Source organism: Mobula birostris, chromosome 2 (genome assembly GCF_030028105.1).
Source record: "Mobula birostris isolate sMobBir1 chromosome 2, sMobBir1.hap1, whole genome shotgun sequence".
Taxonomy (NCBI): domain Eukaryota; kingdom Metazoa; phylum Chordata; class Chondrichthyes; order Myliobatiformes; family Myliobatidae; genus Mobula; species Mobula birostris.
In genome coordinates this window covers 121,098,011-121,120,857 of record NC_092371.1, presented here as the reverse complement: position 1 = coordinate 121,120,857, position 22,847 = coordinate 121,098,011, and the positions used below count along the sequence as shown (strand labels likewise).

The 22,847-nt window shown below is 43.3% G+C and overlaps 1 protein-coding gene across 1 annotated transcript in view; it reads left to right on the top strand.

The window, feature by feature from the left end:
* Positions 1-21,787, top strand: part of LOC140190498 (TOG array regulator of axonemal microtubules protein 2-like) — an 89,805-nt gene extending 68,018 nt beyond the window's left edge. The window contains exons 12-18 of the mRNA XM_072247132.1: positions 5,568-5,726; positions 8,635-8,752; positions 10,991-11,091; positions 14,232-14,430; positions 17,903-18,119; positions 19,355-19,441; positions 21,020-21,787. Coding sequence (XP_072103233.1) covers positions 5,568-5,726; positions 8,635-8,752; positions 10,991-11,091; positions 14,232-14,430; positions 17,903-18,119; positions 19,355-19,441; positions 21,020-21,273 — 1,135 coding nt within the window. The 3' untranslated portion in view covers positions 21,274-21,787. The remainder of the gene's footprint in view (positions 1-5,567; positions 5,727-8,634; positions 8,753-10,990; positions 11,092-14,231; positions 14,431-17,902; positions 18,120-19,354; positions 19,442-21,019) is intronic.
* Positions 21,788-22,847: the final 1,060 nt, after the last annotated feature.

Sequence of the window (22,847 nt, the reverse complement as noted above, 5' to 3'; positions counted from 1 at the left end):
CAGTGAAGAAAAGACTGTGCAGAACAAGATATTAGTGCAAAAACCAAACACACTCAGAGGCAAGTCCATGGTAGCACAGAGGTGGTCTGCAGTGTTACGTTGTTGAGGTAGGATTAGAGTTCTGCAGGTTGGCTGAAGAACCCATTGGTTGTACAAATGTGGTGTGGGACTTCAGGATTGTGTATCTCTTGCCTGATGGTAGCAGTAAGATGGCATGGTCTGGATGGTGGAGATCCTAGGCAGGGCCTCCTGTAGATGTTGTCAATCGTGGGGAGGACCATGCCCGCGAAGTGTTCACTATTCTGTGCAGCCTCTTCTGTTACCGTGCATTGGAATGGCTGTACTAGGATTTAGACAAACAGTCAGGGTTCTTACAACAGTGCATCTGTTGGTTTGTTAGAGTATTTGGTGATGCCAAATGTCCAGCGAGCTTGGGAACAGTGGTGATACTGATTTCTCATTTTTCTCAGAGGCAAAATTCCCTCTAAATTTGCTGACTCGTGTGCTATACCAATATTAAAGGTCACATACAGATTTTAACAGAGTCGTAAAATTATAAAGCACTAACAGACCCTCTTGTCCTACCATGGAGTTTAATCTGAGCAAATGTAATGTGTTACTCTTTGTGAGGTCAAATGTGATTAACATTGTTGATAGGTAGGGGGATCTGGGTTCCAAGTCCATAGCTCACAGAAAGTGGCTGTACAAGTGGAAGGAATGACATTTGGCATGCTGGACCTCATTGGTAAGGTCTCTGAGCATAAGAGTCGGGAAGAGTTGCAGCTATACAAAACATTGTGCATTTCTGATCACCCCGTTACGGGAAGGATGGGGAGGCTTTGTGAGGGTGCAGGAAAGGTTTACCAGGCTGCTGCTGGGATTGAAGGCTCCTAAATATAAAGAAAGATTGGACAAATTGAATTGTTTCCTCTGGAGCGTTGGAGGCTGAGGGGACAACTGATAGAAATTTATTAGATTATGAGAGGCATAAATAGACAGTAAAAATCTTTTTCCCAGATTAGAAATATCATATACTAGAGGACACGAATTTAAGGTGAGAGGGGGAATGTTCAAAGAGACATGTGGGGGGGGGGGAAGTTTTAACACAGAATGCAGTGCTTGGAATAAAGTGTTGGAAGCAGAAATGACAGTGCAATTAAGAGGTTGTTAACTAGAAACATGAATGTATAGCAAATGGAGGAAAATGGATCACGTACAGGCAGAAGAGAATTATTTGAAATCAGTGTTGTGTTCGGCACAGATATTGTGGTCCTGTTCCTGTATCAGATTGTTCCATGTTCTATGATGGTGCTGACCATTAAGTAATTGCAATTATATGAATCCCAGTCATGAACTTAACAAGCCTATTTATGAAACCATGTTCCTCAATCTTTCCCCTATGCAAATCTATCTGAAAAGAAAGAATCTCCAGGTCTTGGGGAGAGGACAGAGGGTTGGGCTGGTTTGCTCTTAAGTAGTGCTGATACAAAATAGACTGGCCCTTTACGTGCTGCTTCCTTTCTGTGATTCTCATTTCTTCTTCCACCTCTCCCCACTCTTTTAACTGGACAGCAACCTCAGCCTTCCTAATGTCTGCACATAACTGAGCTCTCTCAGCCATTGTGTCTTCTTGCAAAACCGTCCCGAAAGAAGAGATCCTTCCAGCAAGGTGTTGCCTGCTGCCCAACATTTGTGAAGGAAATTAGTGATGTTTTAAAAGTTCATTACACAATTTCCTTGACTTTTTTTATTTCTGCTCACATATATACAAGTACCGGATGACAAGCTGACATTGCAAAAGTAACTACAAACAAGTCATGTGTTCGTGGACTCTTAACTTTATAGACATAGAAACATAGAAAATAGGTGCAGGAGTAGGCCATTCGGCCCTTCGAGACTGCACCACCATTTATTATGATCACGGCTGATCATCCAACTCAGAACCCTGCACCAGCCTTCCCTCCATACCTTCTGATCCCCGTAGCCACAAGGGCCATATCTAACTCCCTCTTAAATATAGCCAATGAACTGGCCTCAACTGTTTCCTGTGGCAGAGAATTCCACAGATTCACCACTCTCTGTGTGAAGAAGTTTTTCCTAATCTCAGTCCTAAAAGGCTTCCCCTTTATCCTCAAACTGTGACCCCTCGTTCTGGACTTCCCCAACATCGGGAACAATCTTCCTGCATCTAGCCTGTCCAATCCCTTTAGGATTTTATATGTTTCAATCAGATCCCCCCTCAATCTTCTAAATTCCAACGAGTACAAGCCTAGTTCATCCAGTCTTTCTTCATATGAAAGTCCTGCCATCCCAGGAATCAATCTGGTGAACCTTCTTTGTACTCCCTCTATGGCAAGGATGTCTTTCCTCAGATTAGGCGACCAAAACTGCACACAATACTCCAGGTGTGGTCTCACCAAGGCCTTGTACAACTGCAGTAGTACCTCCCTGCTCCTGTACTCGAATCCTCTTGCTATAAATGCCAGCATACCATTCGCCTTTTTCACCGCCTGCTGTACCTGCATGCCCACTTTCAATGACTGGTGTATAATGACACCCAGGTCTCGTTGCATCTCCCCTTTTCCTAATTGGCCACCATTCAGATAATAATCTGTTTTCCTATTTTTGCCACCAAAGTGGATAACTTCACATTTATCCACATTAAATTGCACCTGCCATGAATTTGCCCACTCACTTAACCTATCCAAGTCACCCTGCATCCTCTTAGCATCCTCCTCACAGCTAACACTGCCGCCCAGCTTCGTGTCATCTGCAAACTTGGAGATGCTGCATTTAATTCCCTCATCCAAGTCATTAATATATATTGTAAACAACTGGGGTCCCAGCACTGAGCCTTGCGGTACCCCACTAGTCACTGCCTGTCATTCTGAAAAGGTCCCGTTTATTCCCTCTCTTTGCTTCCTGTCTGCTAACCAATTCTCTATCTACATCAATACCTTACCCCCAATACCGTGCGCTTTAAGTTTGCACACTAATCTCCTGTGTGGGACCTTGTCAAAAGCCTTTTGAAAATCTAAATATACCACATCCACTGGTTCTCCCCTATCCACTCTACTAGTTACATCCTCAGAAAATTCTATGAGATTTGTCAGACATGTTTTTCCTTTCACAAATCCATGCTGACTTTGTCCGATGATTTCACCGCTTTCCAAATGTGCTGTTATCACATCTTTGATAACTGACTCCAGCAGTTTCCCCACCACCAACGTTAGGCTAACCGGTCTAGATGGAGTCCATTCACCCATCTGAGTCTGTGCTAGCCCCTGGAATGACAATGTGATCAGTCCAATTCCTTGCCTGTTTCCCTGGAGCTCTATAAATGATTTCCCTTTAATTGCCTATCTGCTTGAAGGCACTGACTGGTTCTGTTTGTTTATGTCACAGGCAAGGAATTGCACATCATTGGTACTTTTGACACGAAAACGATTTTCCTCATATCCTCTTGCCTAAAGGTTTGAATCTGTCCCCCAAAGGCCATGGAAAAAAAGCACTGATGGCCCTGATTCTCTATATTTACCTCACATAAGCTGAATCACCTCTACCAGGTCTCTTCTGACCCTCTTTACTCTAGTGAGGACAACACCAGCTTTTCTAGTTCTGATGAAGGGTCACCAACCTAAAAGTCTCTCTCCTCAGACACTTCCTGGCCAGCCAATATTTCTAACAATTTCTGTTTTTATTTCTGTAATCTAACCTTTCACTTTAATCCTTCATCCATGGAACCATTCCAGTAAATCTTTCCTGCAGCTTCTCCAGGACCTTTACATCCTTCCTAGCAGTATAGGGCCAGGATTGGGCACAACCGATCAGATGTTACCTCACTAGTATTACATACAGCTTCAATGTCATCTCCTGTTTGTGCTCCATTCTGCCATTTATGACCCCAAGAAGATTTTCTGCTTTACTAACTACTTGCTCCTTCTACCCTGACCCCATATCCATTGTATATTTGCAGTCCCCTTTAGAACAATGCCATGTAATGTATATCATTTTGGCTTGTTCTCTCTGCCAAAATGTATCTTTTCCCTCTTCCCAATTCCTCGTCAATGAGCAAGTTGCCCAGGTCAACAGTTCTAATTTCATAGTCTGAAGCGGTTCATTCAGGTCATCTCAATATCCACTGACAATTAAAGCCAAGCAACCCACCTTCTCATTACCTTGGAAATACAAAACATAATCAAAATAAAACCAAAATAAAAATGATAATCATAAACTCTTCTGCCCCGGAAATTCTCTCTTCCTCCCTTTCCGATCAAGCAGAGGATGCAAAGCACATGCCTTCAGGCTCAAGGACAGCTGTTGTCATAAGGATACTGAATGGACCTCTTGTATGATAAGAAGGAATCTTGACCTCACAATCTACCTCATTATGGCCTTGCAGCTTATTATCTGCATGCACACACTTTCTCTGTAACTGTAACGCTTTATTCTGCATTCTCTTATTATTTTTTCCTTGTACTACCTTGATGTACCGATGTAGTGTAACAATCTGTGTGGATGGCATGCAAAATTAAGTTTCTCACTGTACCTCAGTATATGTGACAATAATAAACCAATTACTAATTAAAAATGCTCTGCCTCAGTATCATTAATTAACTCAGCGAACTGCTCAGTGACACATTAAAATCACATAAGAAACCAAACTGGCCGCGGACAATCCCATTTTTTACTGTTCAACCTGACCCTCATTATGAATCTAATCGTATCCTATCCCCCTGGGAGGGCAGCTCACATTGCTATACATGGAACGCCTATGTGCCCGTGTGTCCAACTTTTAAAACTGAAACCCCAACTCTTAAGCAAGCACGAGTATGTTTATAAAGAACCAGTAGCCAGCAGCCAAATTAGAGGACCTGTAAGTTGTTTCAAAACTGACCCGGCCCATGCAGTTGTGTAATTGGCTAATCAGGCTCCAGTGTCACATGTCACCTTTCTTTCTTATCACACCCCAAAATCTGCAGCCCTTGTTTCCACCAATCACCTCACAGCCTCTGTCACTCTCTCTGCCCTTCCCTTTCCCACCAGCTCCTGTCTGTCCATCAACCCCTTCCTCAGCTGATTCACCCTTGCTGGCAGCTTCACTCGACTTCACTTGCCCCAGTACTGAAACAATCCCACAACCAGTAGGCTCACTTCCAAGGACTCTTCATCTCCTGTTCTTGATATCCATTGCTTATCCATTTATAACTATTATTATTTCATTCTTTTCGTACTTGCACAGTTTGTTGTCTTTTGTACACTGGTTGAATGCCTCAGTTGGTGCGGTCTTTCATTGATTCTATTATTCTATTATGGATTTGTTGTGTATGACCAGAAGAAAATGAATCTCTGGGTTGTATGTGGTGACATATATATACTTCAACAATAAATTTACTTTGAACATTGATTTTTGAACTTTTCTCCTTTCCCTTCACCTCTGTACACTGGCTATCTTTATTCTGCACTCCCCTGACTTCCTCCAGCAGGTTGATTTTGCTCCAGTGTGCTTCGTGTTTATCACTGCTCTTCCCCACTGCTAACCATCTCACTCGTCTCCCATTGCCCAGTCATCGCAATGCCGCGGTTCGGAAGTGCACCGCCGAGAACCTCCTGCGTGTGGTGGAGCACCTTGGAGTTGGGAGGCTGCTGCTGGGAAACAAGGACAACGTGGACCAGATTGTGCAGTCTGCGGTGAAGTTCTCACAGGATGGGAGTCAGGAAACAAGGTGCGACCAGTGAGGTGGACAGGAGCTGGCGTGGGGACTGGCAGGGAGACAGTGGTGATGTTGGCAGCAGCAGGAACCAACACACAGTAAACGACAGATCAGTCCTCTAGCCAGTATTTGGAATCTCAGAAAGGTTACAGAGTTGAAGTAGGTCATAAGGTCCATGGGATCTATTCTGGCTCTCTGCTAGAGCAATCCAGCTGGCCCCGCTCTCCAGTCCTCTCATCATAGCAAATTATTTTCATGTGACCAGAGAATATACAAACAAAATTAGGCCATTTGGCCCATTGAATCTGCTGTATCATTCAATCATGGCTGATTTCTTTTCAATCTCTTTTTACTGATTAAGAACTAGTAATCTCTGCCAGTGACTTGGCCTCCACTGCTCTCTGTGGCAATGAATTCCAGATTCACCATCATCTGGCTGAAGTAATTCTCCTCATAGCAGTTTTAAAGGGATCCTAGACTCTCCCACTAATGGTGACACCCTCTCCATATAAACCCTATCCAGGCCTTTCAGTATTCAGTATCTTTCAGTGAGATCCCCATTCATCCTTTTGAATTCTATCCAGTATGGGCCCAGAGTCATCAAATGCTGCTGATATGAGAAGTATCTTTCCTTTCAGATACTTATACTTCTGATCTCATGCGTTAGAAGTAAGATCAACCTAGGCTACTTTGAGCCTGGTCTGTCATTCCAATAAATTCCTGGTCGATCCAAATGGAATCTCATCTCTAGATCCCATCTACCTGTGGGAACCTTTCACCTCCTTGCTAATCAAGAACCTGCCTTCCTCTGCTTGAGGAAGAGCATTCTCAGTGCTCATAACCCTCAGAAGAAAAATATTCTGCCTCATCTCTGTCTTAAGTGGGTGATCTCTTATTTTAAATAGCTCCCTGGCTCCAGCACTTTATTTGGTTATCCACATTGCACTTTCTATAGCTGTTACACTATATATGCATTCTTCATTCTGTTCTCTTTTTACTGAAGAAGTAGAGAGAGAGAAAGAAAGAGTTCAGACTGTGGAGTTGAGAGTAATAGTTCAGACAATAAAACCTGTGAACTGGGAGATGGCCCTGATCTCTCAGTGGGAATAAATGTCAGACTGTAAAGCCGTATACTGGAGATGGCCCTGATCTCTCAGTGGGAATAAATGTCAGACTGTAAAGCCGTATACTGGAGATGGCCCTGATCTCTCAGTGGGAATAAATGTCAGACTGTAAAGCCGTATACTGGAGATGGCCCTGATCTCTCAGTGGGAATAAATGTCAGACTGTAAAGCCGTATACTGGAGATGGCCCTGATCTCTCAGTGGGAATAAATGTCAGACTGTAAAGCCGTATACTGGAGATGGCCCTGATCTCTCAGTGGGAATAAATGTCAGACTGTAAAGCCGTATACTGGAGATGGCCCTGATCTCTCAGTGGGAATAAATGTCAGACTGTAAAGCCGTATACTGGAGATGGCCCTGATCTCTCAGTGGGAATAAATGTCAGACTGTAAAGCCGTATACTGGAGATGGCCCTGATCTCTCAGTGGGAATAAATGTCAGACTGTAAAGCCGTATACTGGAGATGGCCCTGATCTCTCAGTGGGAATAAATGTCAGACTGTAAAGCCGTATACTGGAGATGGCCCTGATCTCTCAGTGGGAATAAATGTCAGACTGTAAAGCCGTATACTGGAGATGGCCCTGATCTCTCAGTGGGAATAAATGTCAGACTGTAAAGCCGTATACTGGAGATGGCCCTGATCTCTCAGTGGGAATAAATGTCAGACTGTAAAGCCGTATACTGGAGATGGCCCTGATCTCTCAGTGGGAATAAATGTCAGACTGTAAAGCCGTATACTGGAGATGGCCCTGATCTCTCAGTGGGAATAAATGTCAGACTGTAAAGCCGTATACTGGAGATGGCCCTGATCTCTCAGTGGGAGTAAATGTCAGACTGTAAAGCCGTATACTGGAGATGGCCCTGATCTCTCAGTGGGAGTAAATGTCAGACTGTAAAGCCGTATACTGGAGATGGCCCTGATCTCTCAGTGGGAATAAATGTCAGACTGTAAAGCCGTATACTGGAGATGGCCCTGATCTCTCAGTGGGAATAAATGTCAGACTGTAAAGCCGTATACTGGAGATGGCCCTGATCTCTCAGTGGGAATAAATGTCAGACTGTAAAGCCGTATACTGGAGATGGCCCTGATCTCTCAGTGCAGTAACAGTTCAGACTGTAGACTGTATATTAAACAAAGGACTGCGCCTCTCAGTGTACTGATGACAGTGACAATTGGCGGTGAAGTTGTGGATTGTGGATATCTTTCCCTGAAAGGGACTATTCAGATTGTAGTACAGATACTGGGGACTATTATGAAATCTTCATGAGAGGGACATTTCAGATTGTAGACCACATAAAAGGTAACATCCCGATCTCTCTGTGAGAGGGACAGTTCAGACTGTTGTCAGTGTTTTGGTCTACATGCTGATATCCCTGTGAGAACAATGTTTCAGACTGTGGAGTCTGTCTTTTGGGGAAGAGTTTAATAACTGACTGGGAGGGCCCGTTTGGCTTGCAGAACCAGTGTATTGAGAGGCAGGTTAGGTTGCTCAATGATCAAGACACTTTGGACAGGAGAGCTCGTTTACTGGGGATGGATGGCTGTCAGTAGAGCCTGTATGTCACTGCAAGATATTTTTATCTTGCAGTGATAGTGTTAAAATACTTGCGTCTCAGATCTTCAGTTAGTGTTCCTGTAGGATTAGTGCCTGATAGGAACTCTGAAACATCTGTTGAAGTAACTGTCTATTGACAATACTCCCTCTGGCCTTGCTGACAATGTTTCCTTTGATCATCTACCCTCCACACTCTCTCAAACTTGTTGAGGTAACATCGCCTTTCTGTTGCCTTGTTAGGTTCTATGGGCGGAAGGTGCTGAATATTTTGCTGTCCCATCCAGAGTTTGGGAGATACCTGGAAAGCTCCCGTATGTCCCAGGATCTGTACCATATTATCGCAATGATAAAAAAGAGGGTGAGTGTTATCTACAGTATTTAACCACTATATCTGCTTCCGTACTTGGCTGGCACAATTGGCACAATAGTAGACAATAAGTCCTTCGACACAAGAGGGTACATTCATGGGGTTCTACTACCTGAGATGAAGCAGCTGGCAAAGTAGCAACAGTTGCACGTGAAATATTAATTCTCAGTAGCTCATAGTTCTAGGTTGTAGAGACCAGCCTTTAACATACTGTGCACCAAGGTCTTAACTCTATCCTGTTTTGATCACTGACTTAATGTGTCATAGTAATGATTGGATACCTTGAGTAGGATTGTGTCATAATCTATTAAGATTTTAAAATCAGCTAATGAATAATCATTAAAAGTAACCATAAGAACTTGGATGGTCTTTACAAACGCAAATGGTTCATATTTTTTTTAAAAAGGGATTAGCCTTTTTTACCTTGTCAGGTTTATATGTGATCCAAAAAACCACAGAGACTTCATATACACACTGGCTTTCATGTCTCAAGGTGTTGACAAGTACTTTATCAAAATCTGAGACCCAGCATCATAAAGTGATTGAAAAGGAGAAAAAAAAATCTGCAGATGCTGGAAATCTGAACTAAAAACAGAGAAAGCTGGAAGTACTTGGCAGATTGGCCAGCATCTGTGGAAGGAGAAATGTTTTGGGCCTGAGCGTCTTTGTTAGAACTCTGATGAAGGATTTACAAATCTAAAATGTTATTTCTGTTGTCCATCGCCGGACCTGCTAAGCTTTTCCAGTATTCTCTGTCTGTATTTGAGACACTGTAAGGGGATATTGATTTATTTATTAATTTAGTGTCCTTGAGAAGGTGGTGAAGAATCACTTTATTATACTGCCATTGTCCTCTGATGTATTATACAGTGTTGTTGGGGACTTGGACTCAGAAATGATGAAGGAATGGCAAGGTGTTTCTAAGTCTGGATGGTGTGGGTCTTGGAGGGGATACATAGGTGGCAATGTTCCCCATGAATCTGCTGCCTTTCCTCCGTAATACAGTGGAGGTTGTGGACTTCTTCTGTCCTGGATGGAAGAGGGATCAAATTTGAGACATACAGCTGGGCTTAAAGGAGTGCCTTACAGGCTCTGGAGCCGATATAGTTAACTCTTTGCATACCAAGTGGCCCAGTGGAACCCGTGATGCCCAATTTCCAAGAAGTGATCAAAACACTGATCAGTGCACAGGTCGGGCTAAAGGATGCTGCCTTAATAAATGGTTTTGCCTTGGATCCATACAACACAGAAACAGGTCCTGTAGCCCACTCTGTCCACACTGACCGTCCATCACCTACTTATACATTAACCCCAGTTTTTTATGCTCCCTACATTTCTACCAACAATCCCTTATTCTACCACACAATACTGCTACCAACCCATGCATTATTGGTTTGTGGAAGGAACCTGGAGCATCCAGAGGAAACCTATGGAGTCACAGGGAGAACCCGTAAAATCCACACGGACTGCACTGGAGGTCAAGAATGATCCCAGGTCTCCGGAGTTGTGTGGCAGTAGTTCTTCCCCCTGTACCAATGTACTGTCCCACTGAGTCGGGATTATTAGTAGTTATTGTTTTATGGATATCACCATTTGCAACCATGGCCAGGCAGCTGAGTTTTTCCCTCCTTCCAGCTACTGGGCAAGAGACTGCAGGAGCTGGAATCTTCAACAACACACAAAATGCTGCAACATACAAGGCTTTAGGAGGAATCTGAAAGAAGTTTCTGACATTTTCCCTTCTTCAACATGACTTCTGACCTCTTCCCTGCCTATTCCTACGGTCAAGATGATTGCTAAATTGACTGTGTGGATTCTTCTGAGTAAGGCATCTCCTCCCTAGCTCTGACCTTGGCATTTGCAGATTCCACGTTGGACCAGCTTCTTCTGTTATTTTTCTTCCTTATCCCAAGGAAAGCCTGACTTCCTAATTTCCAGTGACAGTGGTCAGGCATATGAAAAGGAAATGTTGGTGGTGGCCGACATTGTTGCATGGAAGATGGTGCCATTCCTGCTGATCAAAGAATTCTGATCATACTTCTGCCATGTCTTACTTCTTGAACCTTGTTAGTGTCTCTTGGGTGTGAGCTTCAAACCAACCCAACCATCTCAGTTTGGTCAATTCTATCATCAGTAAGGGGTTCTTCCACTCTTGTGCCAACTTTATTAAAATTGGAGAGCACAAAATAATGAAATATTTTATGTTAATCTGGCTTGATTGTTATTCAGGGACTTCGAGATGCTTCTTCAGATCATCATTCGCTGAAGGGTCATAGGTCAAGGGTCAACAGTTCTTCAAATTCTCAGGAAGATGTGCTTACCACTGGAAGGTGACTTATAACTTTAGTCTGCATTGGTGAAACGTGATTTCCTAAATTGTCTTCTTATAGAGGCTCTATTGTGCAGTACTTGGTCACTGTCAAACCAACCTTAATTCATTGTCTTCACACAAATTCAGTATCTAGGAGCAGAAGTAGAGCACCAGGCCCCTCAAGCTTGTCCCACCATTTGCTTAGATCATGGATGATCTATGCTGACTTCAACTACTCTTTTGCATCAGTTTCCCATAACCATCACTTCCTCAATCTTTGAAAAATTTACCATTAATATATCTAACGATCTGACCTCCATCATTCTTGAGGACAGAGAATTCCAGAGACTGATTGCCCTCTGAGAGGTGAAATTTTCACACACCTCAATTTTAAATGACCTCTGCAACGATGTCCCCATGTTCATGACTCTCCCAACAGCGGGAGCATCTCAACATCTCCCCTATCAAACTCCCATAGGATCTTAAATGTTTGAATAAGATCACCTCACAGCCTTCAAAACTCCAAGGAATACAGATACAAACTGCCTTACCTCTCTTGCTAGGACAATTCTCCCATGCCTGATGAATCTCTATTGGATCGCGTCCAATGTTACGAGACCAAAACTGTGTTCTGTACTTGTGGTGTGGCCTCACCAACATCCTGTACAACTGTACAAAATTTCCCCTGTCCTTAAACACCAACCCCTTCACCAGCTCCACCATCCTGCCATGAGGGTGTAAAGCTAATGTTGTAGACCAGCTTTTCTTCTACTAGGCTTGCCCAGATTCCTCTCATAAGGAAAAAAGAATCTTTCCCTTATGTAAAGTGGTGACAACCAACCGATGTACAACATTCCATTTCTCCTGATTTTTACTCATTTCAACTTAATGTAAATAAGGTTTAAAAAAAAGGTGAAACCTAGTGGACAGTAATTCCTCCCCACCCTTTTCTTTGGTCTTTAACTGAAATTTTCAAGTGTTCCGTTTGGTCAGCAAGAATAACTATCAGCTTGTAAGCTCAATGTAAGTGAAAAACAAATCACTTTAACAATTTCTTTCCATTTTTTATTCCATCTTCCCATTCAGGTCTAATACTTTCCAAAAGTTCTGCAGCCCTCCAGTTCTGACATGTTACACATCCTTGAGCATTGGCAGGTTTGCCTTTAGTTATCCATGCTCTAAGAAGTAAAATCCCACCGAATCTGGAATGCAATGTCTGAAATAGTAGTGGAAGCAGAGTGGCTGAGAGCATTTAGGAAACGTCTGTGCAAGCACTTATACCTAGGCATAGAAAGTTATGGGCCAGGTGGTGGAGGAAAGGGTTAATACAGATGGGCACCCACTGGTTGGTGTGCACGTGGGGAGCTGAGTGACCTGTTTCTATACTACACGTTCCCACCGCTGTCTGAAAGGGGTTTGTGTATTCTCCCAGTGACCGTGTGGGCTTTGCCCTGGAGCTCTGGTATCAATAGACAATAGACAATTGGTGCAGGAGTAAGCCATTCAACCCTTCGAGCCAGCACCACCATTCACTGTGATCATGGCTGATCATCCACAATCAGTACCCTTTTCCTGCCTTCTCCCCATATCCCTTCACTCCGCTGTCTTTAAGAGCTCTATCTAACTCTTTTTTGAAAGAATCCAGAGAATTGGCCTCCACTGCTTTCTGAGGCAGAGCATTCCACAGATCCACAACCCTCTATATCCTCCAACATTTCAAAGATGTATGGGTTAGGAGGGCAATTGGTCACATGGGTGCAATAGGGCAGCATGGGCTGGCTGGGCTGGAAGGGCCTGTTACTGTGGTCTATCTCAAAATAAATACTCGACACCATACCTCTCTGACTCCGAACATCTCTGATTCCCCACTTCTGTCTCCTTCTCTGTCTGCCTCTCTCTCTCTCATTATCCCTCTATCTCTCTCTCTGCCTCTATCACCAAGTCAAAATGGTGGACACCTTCAAAAGGCCGTACCTGAAGAAGACAACGTCAATCACTAACGACCCTGACCAGAGATACAGTACGTCCTCTTCTCATTGTCCCCATCAGCGAGGAGGTGCAGGTTCCTGAAGACCCATATCCAATGATTCAGCTTCTTCTCCTCTATCATCAGGTTTCTGAATGATCCATGAGTCCACGAAGACTATCTCGTTATTCCTTTTTTCTTGCACTGTTGACTTGTTTTTGCGATTTATTATGGTTTTTCTGTCTCTGCACTGTGCTGCTGCCATTAAAGAGAGCAAGTTTTACATCATATAGGTCAATGATATTAAATCTGATTCTGGTTCTGTCTTGAGGATGAATCTGCAGGTTGTCATGTTATTAGGAGCCTACTACCCTTGCCACTACTCTTGTCATTCATAGACGTAGAAGTCACAAGTTTCTGAGACGTCACCATAGACTCGCTGGCAGTGCAGAACAGTCTATCCTCCACTGACTGTTTATACTATGAAAAGCAGCCAAAATAGTCAAGGACTCCTTGCACCCCAATCATTCTCTCTTCTCCTCTTCCCCGCCAGGCAAAAGATATAGTAGCTTGAGAACACATACCTGCAAAGTTCAACGTAAGTTCATTATCAAAGTACATTTATGTTAGCATAAACAACCTTGAGATTCATTTTCTTGCCGACATTCACAGTAGAACAGAGAACGCCAGGCTCAAGGACAGCTTCTATCCCACCGTTGGCAGATGCTTGAGCAGGCCTCTCGTACACTAAAGATTTTGATTTCCCGTTCTAGCTTGTCATCCTCCTTGCACTTTATTTGTCTACCTGCATTGCACGTTCTCTGTTACACTATGCTCTGCAATGTGTTTCCCTTCTGTACTTCCTCAATGTGCTTACGTATAGAATGATCTATCTGGGTGGTATGCAAACAAAAGCCGCTTCCAGCACTCTTTTGGAGATTGCGTTTCCGATGTAGGAAGGGATTTTTACTTCTTAGGGCCAGGATAACCGAAGGGATATTCTTGTCAATTCTTAAAGGTGCATACCAGGGTAGAATTGGAAGACTGCACAACTCTTGGAAAGTTTTAGAGCTGAAAATGAATTTAAAAAATGGAAAGTCATTTAAAAACTATCAAAATTTCACAGCAACTTTACCTCAGTACAGATGACCAGTCACCAACACCGGAGCAGTTAATTGATCTTTTCTCCGCAGGACAGAACGGAACACACCACAGCACCCGGGGTTGGTGCCCCACCATTCAAGCCTGCACAGCGTAGAAATGGTAGAGAAGGTGAAGCAGCTGAACAGGATGTTGACTGCCAAGGAGTTCCAGGAGAGGATGCAAGGCATTTCACTGCTGCGGCAGCACTGTGAGGCCGACCCGAGGTTCGTCACCTCCAATATAGTGGATGTAAGTCTGGGCACTGTGCGTGGGTGAAGGAACTCTGAAGAGCATGAAACAGGGCAGTATAGTTACACAGCTCCAGCAGCCTGTATCTGAACCTGTTTCCAGATGCTTTCCTGGTGGAGCTTCCACATTTTCTCCATGTGGGTTTGCTCTGGTGCTGTGGATTCAAAGATACAACATAAAACATAGAACAGTACAGCACAGGATAGGTCCTTTGTAATTAAACCCTTAACAAAATGAATCCACTCAACCTACACAATATCTCCATCCCTCCATTCTCTGAACATTCAAAGTCAAAGTGCATTTATTATTATCAAAGTATGCATGCAGTATTCAACCCTGATATTCATCTTCTCCACAGACAGCCTCAAAACAAAGAAAGCCATGGAATCTGTTCAAAGAAAAGCATCAAAACAGCAACAAAAAATGAGCAAAAAATTCAGAATATAAAACACAAAATCGAAAGAGTCCAGGTGTATTCAGATCAGCTCAGTTTATTTTCTGCAGGCTGTCCCAAACAAAATCGCTCAAAATAGCAACAAAAAAAGGAGAGACCAGAAAACAGAAACACAGCACAGTGTGAACTTCAGAGTCCAATCCACTAAGCACATTGATTAAACCTTGCCCAAGACCTGGAAATTGAGAGCGAGAGAGACCATTCAAATGCAGGGATCTTTCTTCAAGAGCAGTGAGTGAGAGGGAGAGACCATCACACTCAGCCACCTTTCTGCAGCAGCAGCAAACAAGAGACTGGAAGACAGCGCTGAGTACCCATTTTCCTTCTGCACTTGCCTTGATTTCAATCTTCCCTCAATTTAATTTGTGAGATCGGCAAGAAACGGAGCCAATAATGGGCTCATGTGCTGTCTCCAGTCTTCCCGTGCTTACCTAAGATCTTCTCGAACATCTCTATCATATTTGCTTCCACCGCAACTCCTGACAGTGCATTGCAGGCAACTGCCACTCTGTATAAAAAAACTTGCTCCACACATCTCCTTTGAACTTACCCCCACAGCTTAAATGCATGCCCTCTCATATTAGGCATTTTGACTCGGGGGAGGAAAAAGATACTAGCTGCCTACTCAATTTGTGCCTTTCATTGTCTTACAAACCTCTATCAGTCTCAATACAGCCTGGTATGGAAACACCAATGCCCTTGAATGGAAAAGTAATGGATATAGCCCTGCCCATCATGAGTAAAGCCCTTCCCGCCATTGAGCACATCTAGACAAAACATTGTCACAGGAAAGCAACACCCATCGTCCCACCATCCAGGCCATGCTCTCTTCTCATTGCTACCATCAGGAAGAAAGTACAGAAGCCTCAGGACTCACACCACCAGGTTCAGGAACAATTATTAATCCTCAACCATCAGGCTCATGAACCAAAGGGGATAACATCACTCAATTTCACTTGCCCAATCATTGAAATATTCCTACAACTGATGTACTCACTTTCAAGGACTCTTCATCTCAGGTTCTTGATATTTATTATTGATTATTATTTCTTTCTTTTGTATTTGCACACTCTGTTGTCCTTTGCACACAGGTTGAGTGATTGTTGCCCAAGTTCATGCAGTCTTTCATCAATTCTATTATGGTTATTATTCCATTATGGACTTATTGAGTATGCCTGAAAGAAAATGAATCTCAGGGTTTTATATGGTGCGTATTTGTACTTTGGTAATAAATTTACTTTGAGCTTTGTACAGTCTTCCCTCTGTCTCTGCTGCTGCCATGATAACAACCCAGGTTTGCCCCATCCTCTCTTTATGGCACATGCCCTGTAATCCAGGCAGCAACCTGGTAAACCTCTTCTGCAGCTTCACAAGATCACAAGACAAAGGGGCAGAAGTAGGCCATTCAGCCCATCGAGTCTGCTCCGCCACTCCACCATGAGCTAAACTGTTCTCCCATCTAGTTCCAGTTTCCGGCTTTTTCCCCATATCCCTCGATACCCTGACTAATTAGATACCTATCAATCTCCTCCTTAAACACCATCAATGATCGGGCCTCCACAGCTGTATGAGCTTTTCCGTAACCTCCTATAAGAGGTGACGGGGGAGACACGGCTCAGAAAAACAGTTAAGCCCTTCATTCATGCCAAACCATTTACACAAATTCTACATGAATGCTTTTTTCATATACATATATACTTCCCACTTTCTCAGGCCCTACCACTCACTAACACTATGCTCTGACTAATTCACCTGCCAACCAGCATGTCTTTGGGATCTGGCAGGAGCAGAGCGCTCTGAGGAAGTCATGCCATCATGGTGAGAAATTGCAAACTCCAGACAGCGCCCGAGATCAGGATCACACGCAGGTCACCGGGGCTGTGAGGCAGCAGCTCTAGGACCTGTACAATTGTATCATCCCCAACATGTCATTGATCATCTCCAGGGTGCTGTTGGGCAGCAGCAGAACATGGTACTGGAGCACGGCATCTCATTGCACGTTGTTGTGTGCAGACCTACTCCTTACTTCCATTTTAGTCATTCTACCCTTTTAAATCTAAACTCTACGGCTTTCACCTTACTGCACGCTTGCAAAATACTCACTCTGTTACTGTGAAGCTACGTTCTGCATTCTGTGACTGTTTTCCCCTTGTACCGCCTCATTGCACTGGTGCGATGAGATGATTTGTGTTTTTGGCATTTAAAGCAACTTCTTTTTCCGCTGCTGCTCAGTACATGTGACAATTACAAACAGATTTACTGGTTTAATTTAATTTGTAGTTGCCAGGAATGTTTACAGTCAGGCAGCAGTAACTGCTGGTAGAATCTTTGAGGAACAGCACAACACAGGAGTAATATCCTGTCCAGGAGAGACCTTTGAGTGGAGATGGCCTGGGGTTTCTTTAAGGAGTTTAGCCTCCTTCTATCCCCAGCTATTGGTTGCCTGTATCACTGGACACTCAGGGGCTGGGGCCTGTGTAACAGCTCCTCAACATTTTGTTCATGTGCTACAGTATTTGACAATGAAAAATTGATGCTGTTGGTATATAAGGGAATATGCTAAATTGCTTGGTACAATGAATGAAGATAATGTCATGACCTAATTGTATTTGGCTCTTATGTTATAAATAAATTCTATTTTGGGGCCTCACAAAATAGTCTCAAGTGTCCTGCATTGTTTCTAGTCAGTGGAAAAGGGATCAATTAAAATGGAGCTTTGAATTTCTGAATCATTTGTCCTATCCAGCTATTCCTTCCACGGAAAATACACAACAAGTGTTCTGGGATGTTGGAATGATGTGACTACAGTACTAGAAGAGCAATCATAGATTTTGGTTTCCAAACTTTCTGTGAGAAGTTGATTGGGTTGCAAATAACCATGCAGACATGTTGACGTATGTCCTGCTGGGAAAGTGAAGATAAGAGAGGACAAGTACTTCATATGTGTTGGTATGTGGAGTGGCTGAGCTATGAGGAGCATGCCCTGTGTCCTCTAATTCCAGTCATTTCATGTTTCAGATTTTTGATGCCTTCACCCCGCGGCTGCAGGATTCCAACAAGAAGGTGAACCAGTTTGCCCTGCAGTCCTTGGTGACCATGATCCCAGTTCTGAAGGATGACCTTCACAGAGTCCTACATTCCACAGTCACCATTGTCACTGACAACTTAAACTCGAAGAATGTGGGCATTTACACGGCGGCTCTGCACGTACTTGATACACTGATCGATCACATAGGTAGGCCTCAGGCTCTTTGTCGTTGATGTGTGGGGTCTGAGTGTATGATCCTGGAGTAAATGTAACTATTGCCTCCGCCATTAAAAAGAGATCCAGACATAAATTATCATCAGAGTATTTCCAGCGCTCTTGGGATCTTCCTATAAATGATTTTTATTTTATAACTAATAATCCATGAAATGGATAGGGCCTTGTTGTCTATTTATTGAATATTTGCCCCCCCCCTTTGCGTGAAACAGATAAAATTTAGTCCATACTAACCACACAGTACTCCAGACATGGTATCAACAAATGTCTTATGTAACTGAATCATGACTTTTCAATGTTTGTTTTCAATCCACGCGCAATTAACTTTAACAGTATTTTAGCTTTCTTCATTGCTTTCTCTACCTGTATACTTGCGCTAGGACACTGACATCCCTCCTGAGCCACACAGATCTCGAGATCTCACCATTTAGATAAAATGTCAATTTTTATTTTTCCTGCCATAATAGACAATTTCACACTTGCCAGTCACTTAACATATTTATACCCCTTTGTAACCTCCGCATGTCTGGAGCTCACAGTGTGGTGCAGGTGGAAAGCCTCACCCCACTGAAACAGTACCTTGCCGAGCACTCGTACTGTGACCAGCAGACCAGAGCTGGAGAGTGAGATTGGTCTCAATGGCTCTTGTTGGTCAGCCTGGACAAACTGGACCGAATGCTCTCCTCCTGTGCTGTAAGTTTCTTTGATTCCAAGGATCATGGTCAACTTGTTTCATTGCCCGAGAAGATTTTAAAAGAAGAATCAGCTGGGGGAAAATGTCAGCAGGGGATTGAAACTCTGAATTACCCTCCTGGCTATATTGTTTGAGAAAGAGTGAAAGGAGTCTGGCCAAACAATGTTGCACTTAAACAGAGCAAGGAGCACAGAACACGTCTCTGCCATGATGGTGTCAAATTAAACTAATCCCACTGTCCTGCAAATGATCCATGTCCCTCCATTCTCTTTGCTCCAAATGCCTCTTAAAAGCCACTATCATGTGTGCTGAGTCCCTGCAAAGGTTCACAAGGTTTGAGAATTTATTTCTTCTGCACCCATATTATGCTGGGCGACTGGCATGGCACCACTGTACTAGTGATGCCATGAAATTGGCTGGGTCTCGCCCTGTCTCTCTTTCTCTATTTGTTGACCAGCAATCTCACCCATGCATATGTAACGCTGATTACCTCTGGTTTGCTGTCCCCGTAAAGACAACTTGCTGCTGCTTCAGCCCTTTGCCAGCCGGGTGCAGCTCAACAACAGCCGGGCAAGGCACGACGTCACGGAGCGACTCGCAGGTGAGGCAAAAGCCAATCATGTCCGAGCTTGAAGTGTGACAGGGAGCCAAGAATCAGTCGGGGTCTTCAAGAGGCAGGAGAAGAAGACTAAATTATGTGCAGAGCATTGACGAAAGGGTGGGAGAATGGGATTGACAGAATCGTCCTGCATAGATAGTATAAATTTGATTGTCCAAGTGACCTCCATCTGTGCTGTCAGTAGTTTTACAACTCCACTGGCGAGGTAGAAATGAGGAGGTGTTTACTTTTCTTCATCCACAGAACGGGAGCTTTGCTTCAATCTAAATGACTTGCTGGGCATCTTAGGGGGCAGTAAGAGTGAATTGTTACTATGAATCTGAGACACCCATATATCAGATCATAATGTTTCACTAAAAGTTACTAGTAAAGCAGCTAGGTTTAAGCAGTGGTTCCATGGTCATAACTTGTGACCATGAAACAATTATATTTGAAAGTATTATTTAATTTTCAAATTTAATTAGTCTGAACTGAGAAACTAGTAATTTGACTTTTACGTGCCCCAGTTACTGTGGAGGGATTTGAACTCGTGATCCACCTGACGATTGGACTTTCAGTGCAATAACTTATGCTGCTGAATCTTTCGGAGAGAGCAAAAAGGATGTGCAAATCTTGGGGCTTTGGCTGGGTAAAGCTTCTTTATCCCCTTCAAAGTCATCAGTGGGAAAATTAAGGCCAGATTGATGTTTTAGGGCAGCGGTCCCCAACCACCGGTCCGCGGACCAGTACCGGGCCGCGAGGAAATGATAGAGTCAGCTGCACCTTTCCTCATTCCCTGTCACGTACTATTGAAATTGAACATAAGGTTGCCAACTGTCCCGTACTTGCCAGGACATCCTGTATATTGGGCTAAATTGGTTTGTCCCATGTGGGACTGCCCTTGTCCCGTATTTCCCCCGCTAAGGTAGAGCGTTCCTATGAAACCTTTTGCGCCGAAATGGTGTAAAGCGAAGAAGCAGTTACCATTAATTTATATGGGAAACATTTTTGAGCATTCCCAGACCCAAAAAATAAGCTAACAAATCATACCAAATAACACATAAAACCGAAAATAAATAACACTAACATACAGTAAAAGCAGGAATGATATGATAAATACACAGCCTATATAAAGTAGAAATAATGTATGTATGGTATAGTCGGGAAGATGAAGGCAAAACCAATTTGTAGGAAAAAAGTCACACATGCACACACAGGTGTCCCTTCATGGTCATGGTAGTCTTTCCTGGGGTAAGGTGTCTCGGGATTTGACTGCTACTTTTGTCCCTTATTTGGGAGTGAGAAAGTTGGCAACCCTCAATGTAAAAGACATGTTGAGGTGAATTTAACCCTACTTGAACACGTCCGCTCCACCCCCCCCCCCCCCCCCCCCGGTTGGCCAGTCCGCAAGAATATTGTCCATATTAAACCGGTCCACGGTGCAAAAAAGGTTGGGGACCCCTGCTTTTGGGCATTTGGACCTGAGCTGGTCTGATCCCTGTCGGCATGTTATCACGCTAGATTGTTGCTGGAAATGGTGCGTCCCTGAGTACTGGACTCTTGCTTCTTTCTTGTCTGCAGTCCTGGTGCCGCCAGTCTATCAGCGGAAGCCTCAAGCGGTGGAGAGGTATGTTCTACCCGTGCTCTGGTACCTGCTGGGCAACATGACTGGGAACGGCGTGATAAAAGGTGGAAGTGTTAACATGCGGGCAGTGACCGCCAAGCTGGCTGCCAACCTGCACCAACAGATGGGCGGCGGACTTCAGGAATATGCACAAAGTCAGTCAGCGCACGTCATCAAGGCTCTCCAGGACCTTACAGAGAAAGAACTTTAATCATGGCAAGACCCTTGTACTGGAGTTCGCTGTTTTAGATTCATCTGTGAGAAGCTATCAGGAAAAGTGATGTGCTCATTTATAATGAACCTTCCTTCCACTTAACCATTGATTTTTGTTTATTATTAATGCCAGAGATTGGTTGGATTAAAAAGAAGTTAGTTGACTGACATCGGAGTCAGCCAATGGTAATGAGAGCCTGATCATTCTTCAGTAGCATGTGAGGGGATCCAGTCCTGGATGAGCTGAGTGACAATGGAGGCAGACAGTCGGAAGACGGATCCCTTACAAACCTGTCCCGCCAGAGGTAACAGACATAGGCATACTAAAGCCTGTTCCACTCTGTCCAGACATACCTTCACTACCCACTTCATACATCACCAGCCACCTGTCAACACCCCTAATGTCAAACAAACATGCACCTCACAAATACTACAATACTTTCGATTCTCGCATTCAAAGGAGGATGTGTACGCACACACACACACACACACACACACACACACACACACACCTTATATAACCCAAATAACCACAACTTGATTATCAATGCACTGTATTAATTCTGTCTAATTTTCTAACAAGCTCTTGCATTCAAATGGTATCTGAATTTAGTCAGAAAACTTAATGACAAAAAAAACCTCTCATAATAGTCACTTAGTTTGCTAGTTTGCCTAAAGTTACATTGTGATCGCCGAAATGCATCCGCAATATTCTATTACAACTCTGCCTGCCTACAAATGAAGTGTAGACCCACAGATTACAATGCAAGGTTGGTAGAATGTCTTCAAAATTTCAGGGTGATCGGAAAGAAAATATGGCAAAATAGTATTAGCTAGCATAGAGGTTAAAGGGTAAAGAATTAACTCTGTACTCAGATCTATGTTAAGTCTATGTACTGAAGTCTCTGCAGTGTTCTCTCTGACTCAGCAATGACATTAGAGTGATGTGCAACCAACCAAAGGGCCTCCTACGCTGAAGCCCTTCTTCAGAACTCTACGTACAGGAACAAAAACAGGAACAGTAGCCTAATTTCTCCACTGAAACAGACTGGTTAAAAAAATCTTCCTTTGTAACTCATGAGGCCTTAAGTCTCTCATTTTGGAAGATTTCATTATAGAGTGGAAATGAAATCATCTCCTATAATGGGTTTCCTTTCGGTTGCTTCACTGTCAATCCAGGACTTCCTGTTACTTTAAAGAAAAATGTATAATTGATGTTAGGTAATTTTTTGTTGGAGAGACTTTAAAGAATAATATATAATTTATTGGAATCATCTTGATTGTATGTTGCTGACATTTCATTATTAACATTTATATTGGTGGTGTAACCTTTTCAATAAGATTTAATCATTTTGTTATTAGTATAGCTGGATCCAAGTCCGACCAAGTCACCAGAGTTAAAGTCCTACAACAGATATTGTAAACTGTATTAGGTTAGTTCAAAGTCAATTTATTATCAAAATACATATATGTCACCACATACAACCCTGAAATTCATTTTCTTGCAGTAACATCACAGAATCAATGAAAGATCAACCATCCAACAGGACAAACAACCAAAAAACACCAAAC